This window comes from Excalfactoria chinensis, chromosome 3 (genome assembly GCF_039878825.1).
Source record: "Excalfactoria chinensis isolate bCotChi1 chromosome 3, bCotChi1.hap2, whole genome shotgun sequence".
Classification (NCBI taxonomy): domain Eukaryota; kingdom Metazoa; phylum Chordata; class Aves; order Galliformes; family Phasianidae; genus Excalfactoria; species Excalfactoria chinensis.
Genome location: NC_092827.1, coordinates 75660138 through 75674937, shown reverse-complemented (window position 1 = coordinate 75674937; position 14800 = coordinate 75660138). Strand labels below are relative to the sequence as shown.

General features: G+C 36.1%; 1 protein-coding gene across 9 annotated transcripts in view; it reads right to left on the bottom strand.

Annotated features, from left to right (window-relative positions):
• LTBP1 (latent transforming growth factor beta binding protein 1) overlaps positions 1-14800 on the bottom strand; it is a 174039-nt gene that overhangs the window by 91633 nt on the left and 67606 nt on the right. For all 9 annotated transcript variants that reach the window (XM_072331460.1, XM_072331464.1, XM_072331458.1 and 6 more), the window contains 2 exons: positions 6221-6445; positions 4151-4428 (listed from right to left, as the gene is read on the bottom strand). In XM_072331460.1, coding sequence (XP_072187561.1) covers positions 4151-4428; positions 6221-6445 — 503 coding nt within the window. The remainder of the gene's footprint in view (positions 1-4150; positions 4429-6220; positions 6446-14800) is intronic.

The window sequence follows — 14800 nt, the reverse complement described above, 5'->3', positions numbered from 1 at the left end:
TGTTTCCTGTAGGAGGAATTACTAAAAAATAAACAATTTTCATTAAAATACGTCCACCAAAAATGCTGATCAATCGACTACTGCTTATCAAACATATTTGTTGCTGTACAGAACAAAGCAGCACTTGAAACATATCTGAATGCACATGTAAATCTATCAAAAGATGCTTCTCTTTTCTGCTGTAAGTGGTACATTCTGTTTTTTCTTTAATAGGTGATTTCAGTGTTTTATCATAATATACCAAATCTTGCCTCCTAATACCAGAAGAACTCTAATTCAGGTTCCCTACTCAATGGGGTCATATCAAGAGCAGATCTTTCTACAACATTTTTAACAGCATTTTGCAAAAAACCACAAACCATCGCTCAGCAAACTGACAAGCAAGGGGTAGAACATGTCCCCTGAACACTGTGGTACAGAGTTGATCTGAACTTGATACAGTCCCCAGAAAGAGGGTCAGATAAGAACATTATTAACTGAAATGATTTCTGTGACCACTTCAGAGAGTAGACCATACACTCTCTGCAGCTGCATCAGTACAAGTGAGAGATAGGGAAGGGGAATGAGCAAGTATAGGCAGACATGGCTTCTTAGCCAGTGTCTCTTTCGAACATTGTGGAATGTTGCTTCCATCCAGGAAAACAGATTAAAATCAGTGTTTCTTCAGAATTAAAAATAAAAATAAAACAATCAGTTTCTGGTTTGCACCGCCTGTTTATGCTACACTCTGCAAAAATCTAGTTGGTATTAGGAAAGTGTTGATGAAACACCACTTATGTATGTGGCGTAACATAGTAAGTTATCATGTAACAAGGCAAGCTATCCTGAAGCAATCAGTTTAAGACCTTCCAGAGGGGAACTATCTGTCAAATGCACTGATTGATGGGAGAAAAGTGAGGCAGCCAAGAAATCAACTTTAGTAAAAAGGGAGACATTGAGAAGATTATTTACTTCTGACATTTTTCTCAAACTCTAATATAACTTCTGCAGCTACTGTCTCCGCTTTATTTCCCAGTGCTGAGGGGTCAATCCACAAAACAGTCACAATTAAGGAACATATGCAAATGCGTATACATATTTATGAAAACAAATCTTCATTTATGTATTCTAATTAAAACAGGAAATTTCATCTAGCTCCCCTCAATCACTATCCTCCTCTTTTGTCATTCTAAACACACTGACTGCTGACTTTCTGCAAACCTTTTACTATCCTTTTCTCCTGGTAGCTGCCTTTAGCAATAGTCACTTAGGACACTACAGAAAAGTGAACAAACATAAGGTCTAGAAGAACTTCTGTTCTGAATTAGGAGAGAACTGATGCTTGAGAATACGACCAGATTCTTCAACTGCTCATGGTGTAACATCTTCCAAGCTTCAATTCAGGATGGCTCCAGTTGCTAAATTAAACAGTATGCACTCTATTGGAATGTGACTGCAGAAAACACACCCTGGATATTGTGGGATTTGAGCACAGCAACCAGCTTACAGATTTTGTTTGTGCAGAACTACTGCTTCTGAATAAGACACATTAGAGGAATTTAACTAAGGTGGGGTGGGAAAGAATGCAATGAGAGATGGCAAATATTCCTCAGAAGGTTGTGGGGGAAAAAAGAAAAGAGTTCATCTGATTTTAACAAAATTCAAGAAAGAAGATGGAGAGAAAAAGGAGTAATAAAAATAAAGAAAATGATGGAGGCTACACACACACAAAAAGCAGTAAAGATTCTGATACTTATGGTCCAGGTTAAAAACGTTAAGTTCAGCTAAGCCTTATTTTAAAGTTGGTTGATTTGCCTGAAAGATCCTTCCACACCATTCTGCTCTATAGACAATAAAATCACCTCTGATCCCAGGATATTTAATAAAACATTTCCCAAGCCAACTATACAATCCACCCTGCAAAAAAATGTCTAAACACTGATAATGGTTCAAAAATTAAGGATAGCAGAATTATCTAGCCTAAACTCCAGAAAGAACTTGCAACGTGTTGCTAATGATAAAGAAAACTAAGTTTAGCATCTTGCCTGTACAAATAAAAAGAATGCTTGTATTTAGTAAAGCCAACATTAAAAAAAACCAAAAACCCAAACAAACAAAAAACTGAGTTATTTTAGAACAGGTCTATGAAGAATAAATAACATTGTTCATATTTTCCAGCTAAAGGAATACTTAAAACATGCAAATTAATAATGTTCATTGCCCGACTGTAGGAAAAGCATATTAACATTTCAATTTCAAAATTGAAAGGTGAATGAGTCACTTGAATCCATATTTATTGCAAGGTCTTAAACAAACACTCTACAAAACACTACCCCAAGCTCTGTCTCTAGAAGGAACTATAAAATTAAACAAGTAAAAAACTCACTATGTTCTTGTCCAAGACAGACACCAAAGTCTGCAAAAAATGGGAAAACAGATTATTCTAAACTAGCAGGCAGTCTCCATTCTTGAGAGCACTGCAAAGACACAGTTTTTCAGTGAAGTATTAAAAAACAAAAACCATTAGAAAAATTGAGACTGAGCATTTTGTAGGTTTCTAAGTCAAGCCTGAAGATGATACAAGTAGATTTCTACTTTCCTTCCCCCTTCAAAATGGAGCACGCTACTGTTTTCTACTAAGTGATGATTAAGTTTTAGTTTTAAAATCATTGCAATGTGAGAGACAAGCACTGCAGAGAGAACATTCTGGATATAGATAAATACTTGAAATATCCCCCTCATTCATGTGCCAGAAAGAACAGAACAGACATGAAATTTATCCAGCATAAAAGGTAAGAAATAAAAGGTAACATTCAGAAGAAGGAATTTTATCTTCCTATAAATATGAGAATAGAAGTATAAATAAGAATAAACCACTACTTACCACAATTAATCACAGTATTTTAAGATATCACATGACAATGCCATGTTTGTTAGAACTCCCATTCTTATGAAATAGATTGTTTTTTTTCCCCACATAGGCACCGTGTCTTTAAGTCAGTTAAAGATATACTTCAACACTTGCCAGAGTCAGCCTCCCAAAGAACAAGTTAAGTTTCACTGCTCTTGAAACAGACACTCTAAAAGAGCTCATAAGTACAAACTAACACTGTGGATCACAAATCAAGCATTTAACAATTAGTGAAGACTAGCATTTAATGTTCCATATGCAAACTTAACTTGAATTTTTAGAAATGCCAAAGGAAGACACTGAGAATAAAAAAAAATTGTCTTAAAAATTCAATCTTGGCAAGGCGATAAGCAGTCAGTAATGGTGTCTGAGTAACATTTTTGCAATCTATCCATATAAATATTTATATATATATCTTTGTATATCCACAGATATGTGGAAATATATAAGTATGATAATGCTGTGTTGCTCAAGAGCCTGAAGGAAAATATGTTCTTGAACGGTCATTTGAAAAAGACACTGGTGTGAACATACTATTTTAAAATGAATTAATGTTTTAATGATTTAGCAAACTCTAGGATTGCTTTCCTGATTTTTCTATTCCATTTAATGGTCACCTTTAAATAGACTCATAACATTAGCATATAATACTGACAAACAGAGGTAGTTGTTGAATAGGAATTTAAGAGAAGACCACAACTCCTTGACTCCTCTGACTGCTGAGATGCACATGCAATTAGGCTCATTAAAGCAAAGGACAGTCCAAGCTGTGGAAGATGGTATAACCTTAACTGTTTGATCAGAATAGCTGGAGCTATGACTTGAGTCATTATTTTATTTGGAAAAATAGCTCATAAATGGAGAAGAAACAGCTAAAATACTTTGAAAACAGAACGTAAGGGATTCAAGTCTACAGAAACTTAACATATCTGGTTGAAAGAATAACAGGTTCAGAATGATGTTACTGTCTAAACTATTTTACACTCTATTAGTAGAATTTTCTTTGCAAAGATAGTCAAATGCATCTTTTCCCTGTAAGTTGGTGAAGAATCATACTGAACTGTAGAACAGCTTGGGTTGGAAGAAATCTCAAAGATCATCTACTTCCAATTCCTCTCCCCACTGCCCTTTTGTGGACAGGGTTGCCAGCAACTAGATCAGACTACCCAGGAACCCATCAAGCCTGGAAGAATTATTTCAGTCTTTCATAGTATTGTTTTAAAGGCATTTGTCTCACAAATCTAAGCAAATATTTCTTACCTGTGTTCCGATAGTCTCCTGGAAGCAGCGTCCAAGCTGAGATTTAACTGAAACAGGAAACACATGAGGAATGGGTTGTTGATTTGTGTAAGTAGCATGTCCTTTCTGGGTCTTCTGATACGGAAGACCTTGGTAAGAGACCTGTGGATGTCCTGGCTGAGGTACTTTCAATTTTTGTCCTGTTGATGTGCTGTCAATTCTTGAAACTTGATGAATCTGAACAGAAGCTTCAGGGGGATGTTTCACATGGATATTCACTATGTTAGGAGGGAACTTCACTAAAGTAATTGAAAGAAAAACAAAAAAAATTAGTAATAAAATACATCAATAAAAGAGATCCCAGGCACCTCTAAGACATCTCTTTTTTGTACATCAGAATTTGGATAAATTGCTTTAGTGTGACAAAAACGTAGACAACCCTCAAATTTCGGGGTTGGAAGGAAGGGTGAATGAATGCATACAGTCCAACTTAGAAAGCAAAAAAGAATGAAAACTCTTCACAAAGGAAAGACAGACATTACAGGACTGTAAAGACTGCTATATCAACATGGATGTCAAACTGGCTGTAGCAAGATTAAGATTTGTGGTCATAATGTGTAGAAAGAATCACATTCAAAGTTCCAAAATTCAAACTCTACCAGGATATTTTTGGATATATAGTAAATTTTATTGTCTTCTTCACATCTATCATCTTTATCTGGAACACAGAAAAAGCTTCAAATTTCAATCCTTCACCTTTATATACCTGCCAAGTCCAGAGTTTGCCCCTGTAATAGCTGCCAGTATCTCAATCATCTAAAATCACCACTCCCTTCACTAAACTTTGAATCGAGGATTTGGCACACAAAGAAGGAAGAAATGTTTTCCATATATATATATGTACTAGATGGCTGTAGCTTTAAGTCTGGTTATAAATTGAGAACTTCTGAACACTTAATGTGCACTGGACTGTTTCTGAGCTTCAAGACTCTTTTCATTGAAACAAAAATGTCCTTAAAACATTCAACTCAACTGAGTTTGGGAGAGGACGAGGAGAAGAGGCATGTAATAAGTTTTACTTTTGGTAAGCTAAATAACAAAGTTAACATTTAATGTGTCTGTTTACGTCTCTCTAGTCAGCAAGTACTGCAGAGACCACTTGAGGCCAGCCAATGACTAAACATCAGACTGCTTCAAGAACAGACAAATGTCATGACACTACTTCCTCAAAAATGCATACTAAATTACTGAGTCTTCTGATTTGCCTCCTTGATCTTTTAAACTCATCTAGATATTTTTACAGCTTCATTCCTTCAGAAACATACTACATTTATTTTAGCTATTTTGTAATAATATTATTTTGTAATTTTTTTTTTTCCACATTATTTTGATTTTGCTAGGCATATTTTCAGAATTAACTGGTCTCTCATAGTTATTCCTAGGGAAAAACAAAAAAACAAACAAAAAAAAAACCAAAGCCAAACAAAGGAACAAAAAACAAACAAACAAACAAAAAAACACAAAAACACCCAAATTTACGTCTAATTTGTTCAGCATTGTTTAATATAGGAGAACACTTAGCATATTCTGAAGAGCAACACCAGTAAGAATGCAATATTAAGTCAAGAAAATATGGTTCCAGGGCCTTACTGGCTCTTCAAACCTTGTTTGTAGCAGAAAACAACCTAAATTCAAAATTTAAGCTAAGAAAGTTTATTTCAGGTAAATGCATGAAGAAAAGATTCAGAAGGAGAAGTAGTAAGGCCCTTCTAATTCTATCAGGGAAGATGGTTTTTGAAGGGTGGTTCAAGTGAGAATAGTCTACCTGTGATATGAATATAACTAATCCTAAATCATTGTCTGTATCCCAAATCATAACTGTTTTACTTATGAAAGGGATCTCTTGCACTAGCTTTTCTGCCTGGCATGTTTAGATTGCATATTTTGTTTTATGTTATTATTTTTTTTTTAATCCTGATAAGTAAATAAAATCAATTCCAAACAAAAAAAAAAAAACAAAAAAAAAAAAACAAAACAAAAAAAACAACCAAAAAAACCCAACAAAACGATTCTATCAAGAAAAGAAATTACCTTTTACACCTTGCTGTCCAGACATTGTCAGTGGTAAAGTATGAGTTGAGTGGATAATCTGTGATCCTACAGCCTTATTCACTTGTTGTGGGTGATGGTATAGTTTTGGAGTATTGCTGTTCTGCACAGGGATCTGACAAAGTTTGCCGGTGTAATTAGGAGGGCACTGGCATTTATCTCTAGAACTGCACTGGCCTCCATTCATGCAGGGAAGGTGGCAAATAACTGAAACAAAAACAGAAAGAGAAGTCTCGTTAATGACTTTAACTGTAATTACAGTCTGTATTATCTGACTACATTTCACATGGCAGTCGAAGAAAGGAAAAGGGCTGAGACCTTTTATTCTTCTGACAGTTGAGGAATGACTATCTATCTGACACACTTGATTGCCTTGTGGGAGAACCACTTTCCTTCCCCTCCTTCTGTCCTCTGCCTGGTCCACATCTTCTTTTCATGATAAATATGGCAAGAACATTCATCTTTTATAGGTACCACTATTTCATTATGCTGTTAAGCAAGACACTAAATGAATTCTGTGCCTGGCTGCACCTCTATTGTACAGGTATTTCTATTCAGTCAGCCTTCCATTTCTATAATCTTGGCCCACCTGTGCTTCTCCGGAAGACAACAGAAAAACTCCACTGGAGAGTCGGCTGTAGTGAGGACTTCTCACTGTAAATGTTAGCTGTTCTTGGGAACACCTCGCCTTACTGAGTGCCCACACTTTTGCTTGTCATTTCTCTCTCAGATGAAAGAATCTGTATATACTTGTTGATGAAGGTTATAAAAGTAAAAATTCTACTAAAATGATTTCAGAGACAAACTTCCAAGTCATAAAAATACTGTAATTCTAATATAAATAGAAGGTGTATTACCTCGGTGCCAGTCAGCATTTGCACATTTACAGCAAGGTAAACTATCAGAGAAAACACTAAAAAATATCAACTTCAAATGAAAAATGTTTCTTAACTCACAAGCAAACAGTAATAGGCTTAGCTCAGTACATTCTAAAAATCTGGTATAGGTCTTTATAATCAATGACAATCTAGCTGAGCTGTCAACATTTCCAAGAATTAAATGATGTAAAAACAACAGGAAAAATACTGTAATTTTCTGCAAGACAAGCTAAGGTCATTTTTTTCCAGAGGTCCAGATTTCTGGAAAAATACCTAAAGTATCCATTTGTTATCTGTTTTAAGATAAGACTCTGGCTGAATGAATAATTTAAGAAAAAAATGGAGACTTACAGTAATTCTGTAATTTTCTTGTATTGCTATGGGGTTGGTTTATATTGGATTACAATTAAAATGTGAAATCATAGATAAGGCAAGATCATTAGGAACCTGGAGCTTGTTGGCTCAATGGTATTATCTCCGGACAGCCACAGCTTGTTGACATTATTAATACTAATATCAGAATTGGAAAAAGAACTCATGTGTTGTGTGTCGCAAGAAGACAAACCGGACATTGGGCAGCCGAGTAATTCGCTTGGCCCAGAAGCACTACAAAAACACAGCAACTAGACTGCCCTGGAGCAGAGCATCATTGCATTAACAGGACATGGGATGTGCTCACCTCATCACCACGATGGGTCAGCACACAAACATAAACAACTGAAATTGTTTCTTCTGCCCTATTTTGCAAGTGTTTATTTAATCTTTTTATTGCTTTATCCCAATTTTTCAGTTCATATAAACTGACTAAAAGTACTTCAAGCCATAGCACTGCAAATCAGCAGCAAGAGGCTTAGATGCCTTCAAAAGACAGTCAAGTCTTCACCATAACAGGCCTCAGTTTTGTCACCAGAATGCTGCTGTGACTTCATCCAAGCACACAAAAGACATGCTTGCATAAAAGACAATACTTCACAACAAAATGAAAGACCATTTGATCCCAGAAGTAATGATAACAAGATTATCCTCTCACACCATTTCTTTATAAACTGCCCAAGTGAGCAGGCTTACCTTAATGTCAACCACACAACCATTTTCAGATGCTTGTAAAGATCTGCCTAAGCAAGGCTGAGAACACTTTGCACAATGACACAGCTTTAAGTAGTGTTAGATGATAGCAGTTGGGTGTTTGAGAGGAGTAGCTGAATCAAAAGGTCTCACTGAGGAAGGCAAAAAAAAGCTTAGCCAAACAACTTTCTTCCTGCTCTCCCTGACCCCAAAACAAAAAGGAAATGAGCAAAAAACAGCCTTTAAATAATATAAACATACTCAGTATTTCCACCAAAACCAAACAATTTCTTCTGAGCACCTGTTCCTGTAAAGCAGCTAGTTTCTGGAAGGCAGCATCACCGGGTACCCCTCCCTGACCAGACACTCCTCTCCTGAAAGCAGACCAAAAGCTCTGCTTCAAAGAGTTGTGCTAAACATACAGGACAGGAAAATAACAGGATAAGGTTCCTTGTTCTCTCTCCATAGTGATTTGCAGTGATTATTCACATAAGTAACTTGTGCAATTAAGTGAAAACAAACACTACTTAAAAGACAACTCTAAAATTAATAGTGAAGAATGTATTGGTTTATATCTCTTGATAGTCTGGCCTAGCACACGAATAATGAACTTTAAATGAGACTACATTAAATATACGAATATATTCTGAAAACATAAAATTCTGTAATAAAAATAAATATATTTGGAACTATACTATTGTGATTCCTATTCAGCCACATAAGAACCAATAAGATGTATGTTTGGGCTATACTCGATAATCTCAAATGGCAAACTTCATAAGTAATAGAGAACTTTGGAAATAAATTATCAGGCAATTTAAAATAGGCATAATAGGCCCACATATGCTACTTCTGGTGCTTCCTTGGGTAGTTTACAGACAGAGAAAGGGCTACAATTATGACACCGGTGCTGGAAATCACAAGCAGCTAATTTTACCAGAGCTAGGATTACACACAGACCACTCAAGAAAAGTGGGCTGAAAGGGAGTAGGCCTCTAAAAAGGTGGAGGAAGTAAATGCCACTTATCTTTGACAAGATTTTGGGAATAACAGGTTAACTAAGAGCAAGGAGCCCTGGGGAAAGGACCACTTAAGTCAGAAACAGGATACAAAGCCAATGGATGTTTGAACAGCTCAAATTCTGATGAAAGTTTTTTGCTTTGTTTTGTTTTGTCATTGAGGTTAAAGAACTTAAACAAACACAACAGCTGAAAGCTGCCAGCAGGCATAGGGGACATTCTGACAAAACCATTCTGACAAAACCCAGACCCAGGCACCGGGAGACACCATTAGAAGATGCTGGTTTTGCACATACAGTCATAACTTCAATTCAGACAAAGGACCCATTGGAGCCTGATTCTCACTGGACTCTTCCTCATTTCCTCTGAAAGGGGAGAAAGAAGGAAATAAAAACATTTGTAATGGTGTGAAATCCTCTAGCTGCTCAGAGTCTGATAAAAACACAATCAGACCTGAGCAAGATGACATGAAATTTCAGTTCAAAATGAAGAATTAATGGCCCCAAGAAAAGCAACAAATTCTTCACTTTACACAAGTGATGACTAGTAAATCAATTCTCTTAAAGGATCTGCCAACATACAATTGAACAGATTTAACAATCTGTTAATACCAATGAATATTCATCCTTTAGATACATGAAGACTTGTTTAAGAATCTAGAAACAATAAGTTTTCTCCTCATTCTTGAGAAATTAACTGGTAATAACAAGCTTTGATTTCTCTGGCATCAAAGGCCTTCATTACCCTGATCTGGCACAGCTTGGTGTGATGCTGTGCTTCAGATGCCCCCATACAGAGCCTACAAAAGGCAGGATTCAGAGGAAAAAAGAGGAACTATACAACATGAGCTCTGATAAAGTTATCCTGGCTATGGGTTAGACTATAACTGTATCACCTAATTTGTTTTCAGGATACTCAGACAACCTTGACCAGCTCCAAAAAAGCCAATTTAATCAAGACTGAATGTTTTTGTTTAATCAAAATGATGTGTAGCAAAACAAATTCCAAGAACTTAAATCCTTGTAATCCTTAGAAAATAGCCTATACTTACAAAAATGAACCCTGAGGATGTGCGTAAACTCCCTTCCTGTTGCCAAAGTGTTGAAGAAAATGAAGATGACTTTTGAAATGTTCCTCATCTAGCTTTCCAAATCCCTTTTCATATGCACCTCAGGGAACAGACAAGTTTCTCTCTCACTTTCCCTCATCAGTGTTTGCCTTTTTGACTTATTCGCTATCAACTATTCCAGTGTAAGCATGATTCAAGTACATCAACAAGGCTCTCCAAGAACCTCAATACTGCTCATTAGATCACAATATTTCTATGAATTAGTAGATTTTGTCTGAGTACTACAGTTACTCAAGCATTACTACATGTCCCACAGCAGTTTGTACATCTTTCGTTCACGTTATTAAGCATATAGAAAATGCAAGAACTAGCACTAATCTTCCACCTCGTTCTTCATATAAAAAAAGGGACTGTATGCATTGAAGGGTAGCACTATCCTATAGAATGTTGTTCTTATAATGCTGTGGTTCTTCTCCTCCAGACCCTTCACCATCTGCATAGCCTTCTTTTAGGTACTATCTAATAGGTTCATGTCCTTTCCATGTTGTGGCACCAAACCAATACCCAGTGTGAAAGGTGAGGTCTCACAGAACAGAATGGGACAATCCCTGCCCCTCACCTGGTGACAGTGCTGGACCTGGAGCACCCCAAGGTACAATAGACCCATTGGATCGACAAGGCACACTGCTGGCTCATATTCAACTTGCTGCCAAACGTGACTCCCCAGATCCCTTTTCACAGGGCTGCCCTCCAGTCTCATCTCAATCTGCACATATATCCAGGGTTGACCTGTCAAACGTGCAGGATCCTGCACTTTGAAACTTCAAGCCAGGTGATGGTTGGCCAGTTCTCCAATTTGTAAAGATCTTACTGCATAAATAATAATGAATTCATTCATTACTAGTGTAATTAGATTTAAGTAAGCTTATACAAGCTTATATAAGATTAAGATATACATCTTAATATATATCTTACATATATCTTATATAAGATATACAAAACAGGAGGAAAAAACTCAAATGGCAACCTAAGTCTAATTTAACAATTTGAACTAAAATATGCAGTTATTAAACTGTTTTCTCAGCTATCACAAATTAACTTTGTTAGAATTATCTTTCTTACATTTTCCAACTATTACTACCACAGGATGTTTCAGAAAGAAGCACAGACCCAGCTGGGAATGGGATTGTAAGTTCTGCAGTTTATCCAGACAAGAAAACCAAATTACTGCCAAAATAAACAAGCTTCACATGTTTTAATTAAAAAAAAAAAGAAAAAAAAAAAAAGAAAGAAAAAAAAAGAAAAAAAAGACAACTCAGAACAAAAACCATGTTAGCCACAAAGAACAGCCCTGAAATTTAACATTTCCAAAACACAGTCCTTTCCACATGTTATTTTCAGTAGGAAAAACTATATTCTTACATTGGCATCATTACAATCCCAAAAACAAGCATTTAAGCAGAATGATGACATAACTTAGGAATTATATTTATTCACTTTTTATGAACATCTCCACCTCTCAACAAAATGATATTAATGCTAAGCTAATTACCAAGGTCATTTAATTAGTTTATTCCTAAGTATACATGACATTTCAGGATTGTAAACTATAAAGATGTAAGTCAACATCACAGTCAATGGATGCACTCAACTAGTAGGGAATTTCTGAGCAAGAGAATGAATCACACTTGAGTAACAATAACACTTTGATCTCATTGCAACCACATTTTTTGATAAGGAAGACTGGTGCTGGAGGCTGCCCTTAAAACATCCCAGAGTCTACAGATCTTTGAGGTTTGGATTCAAATCACTGTTCTCATCTTCAATTGAGTCTCATGACTGAAGCTGGTAGAATTACTAGGAGCAAGTAGTCACTAAAGCTAGCTGAGCAGGCATGATTTTACGCTTTAAATCACACTGGTCAAGGATCCTAAGGAATTACTCTTGCTCTAAAATTATTTTATGTGTTGAGTGAAAGAATCAACTCCCAGACAGCATTGGTTTTTGTAATTTTCTCTACTCCTCCATGAAATGCCATGCAGTACATATTTAAAAATAAAAACAAAAGTGAAAAGACAGTGCACTAAGGAAGCTCAGCAGTTATCATGAGTTATTTTCAAGCTACTGCATGTTTACAATAGAGGAGGAAAACTTTACATATACACTATCTCCCAGCTCCAAATGACCAATACAACCATTTTCAAGCCACTTTAACACAATTTTCTAAATAGACTTTCTGTATTTTTTCATAGACAAAATCTGTTTTCCTTGAAATACATATGTTGAATGCATAGTTCCAAAAACAAAAAGTACAGTAGTTGTTTTTTTATTACTATTATTACAGATCTGCAATAATATGATTATAAACAGAAAAGAAACACTAGCTGTTCTCTTAATACCTTCACTGCTGTTCTCATGATCTTGGAAGATAAACCTCTTTAAATGAAATTGTACTCACAGCAGTTCTTCCCAAGTGCTTCTATGTACCACTATCAACAATAACTTAACAACTCATGCAATACATTAAAGCCTAATTAGAGGAACATCTCTGATGTTACTTAATGCAGCACTACAGGACAATTACCAAGAAAAGCAAGTGACAGAAAATTTCACAAATTCAGGTTACCTACATCATCAAGCATTTACATATTCAAATCTGCCAACAGATTTAATTTAAATTTATTAAAATTATTTTTCTAACTCAGCTGATAAGTACAGGCTCAGGTCTGGAATGATCATTATCTCCACAAGTAATTGAACTTTATTTGAGCTGCTGAAAGGCTGACTAATGATTAGCATCATTTAGTGATGGTATCAACTCAGTATAGACAAGGTGCAGTACACATAGGAAATCAGTATCCACTAGAAAAGAACAACTGCTTACTTATGAAAAATGAGGAGGGATGCTGTCTTCATAGTAAATAGAAAGTGCTGAGATTCTATGCAAGATGCAATGGAGCAGGTGTTGCCTTAGTTCTTTCCACACTTATTTACATCAGTAATCTCATTAATTCCAGATGCTGCTCTCAATGAGCATGCATGGCCTGGATCTCTTATGATCTCTCTAGGAAAGACCCCCCCCAAACTTGCCATGTGACCAACAATGAGGGACTGTCACCCTCCCTGGAACTCCAAGAAGGAAGCAGAGCTCTGAAAGAGTGCAAGAAGCAACTTGCATATCCAGTTGCAGGATTGGAATGAGGGTCCCAGTCCTCAGAAAGAGCCTCACACTTACTGGAAATTAAGTGAATTCAGATGCATGAGGCCAAGCCATGGACCAAAGGAAAGGAGGACACGGAGCCAAGGAAACAAATTAGAACAAGAGATGGAGGACAACCTGTGGATTAAACACCGTTAATGTTGGGTGTTTAAATTAGAGCTGTGTGTCTAAATCTCAGTTGTTAATAACAACTTCTCCCTATGTAGTTAAAATAGTCAATGTTTGCAAGAGAGCTACTCAAACAACCAATTTGAAGCATCAGTATTGAGTGAGCTAAAAAAAATGTTTAAATCTCTACTGATGTTAAAGAAGATTTCAGCACACATGTCCCAGCATGGACGCTGACATTCATGTTGTCTTGGTCCAAAAGCTGAATCACACTGGACGTCAATTTTTCATTATGAAGACATGTAAATAAGTATAAATATTGGGCTATCAGTTACTCTTCAATGGAGAAGACATTGTCAAGTATAAGAAATCTGGACACTGAAAACTGGGGAGTGGGTTTAGATCATAAAGGACACATTTTAGAGAAACACATTTTTGAGTAATCCAGTAAAGAAATTCAAAACTAATACAGGCAAGATAATTTCAGTGTACTACTCTTATATCATTCTTGGTTTTAAATCAAGTACTCTGAAAAATTTGGGAAGAAAAGCTTGATGGTAGTCACATCATAAAGATGTACACACACAGTCAACCAGCAGATATGCTCCCAGGTGTCACCCATCACTCAGTGTGAATCCAAAGGTTAACTCTGCATTAAGAGATGATCTAGTCCTATCCTGATTACATTTGATGAATCAATTGATTATATTAGGGTTGATCTTGATATGTTGAATGTAACAAAAATATTAGGCCTTGAATCTGGGTACTAAGGAAAAAAACAACACTAATTGCTGTGGAATTACTGCATCGCAAATCGTTAACATCAGATCTTTGAAAATGATTCTAACACACACAGACAAGGTAGCCCAGTTTCTACAGTATGTTGATATAAAATTTCCTTTTCATTTAAGACACATGCAACAGAACTAAAATCTCTAGGAAAGCCTGAGTTTGAAAATGTTAGCAACGCTTTAAAATCACCATTCTTAAAACAATTTCCTGCAGAATACAAGTATATGTGTATACAGTAAAATGGTGTGCTGCAGTATTCAGATTTCTCATGTATCATTTTAAGCAGTCCTGAATAACTTATCAACTGCCACTGCCAAAATGAGAACACTGAAACCAATATGCTCTACGTCTGATGGAAACCAGAAGTTCCTATGTTCCCAGTACTTTTAAGGCTCTTACTCCTCTGCGTAG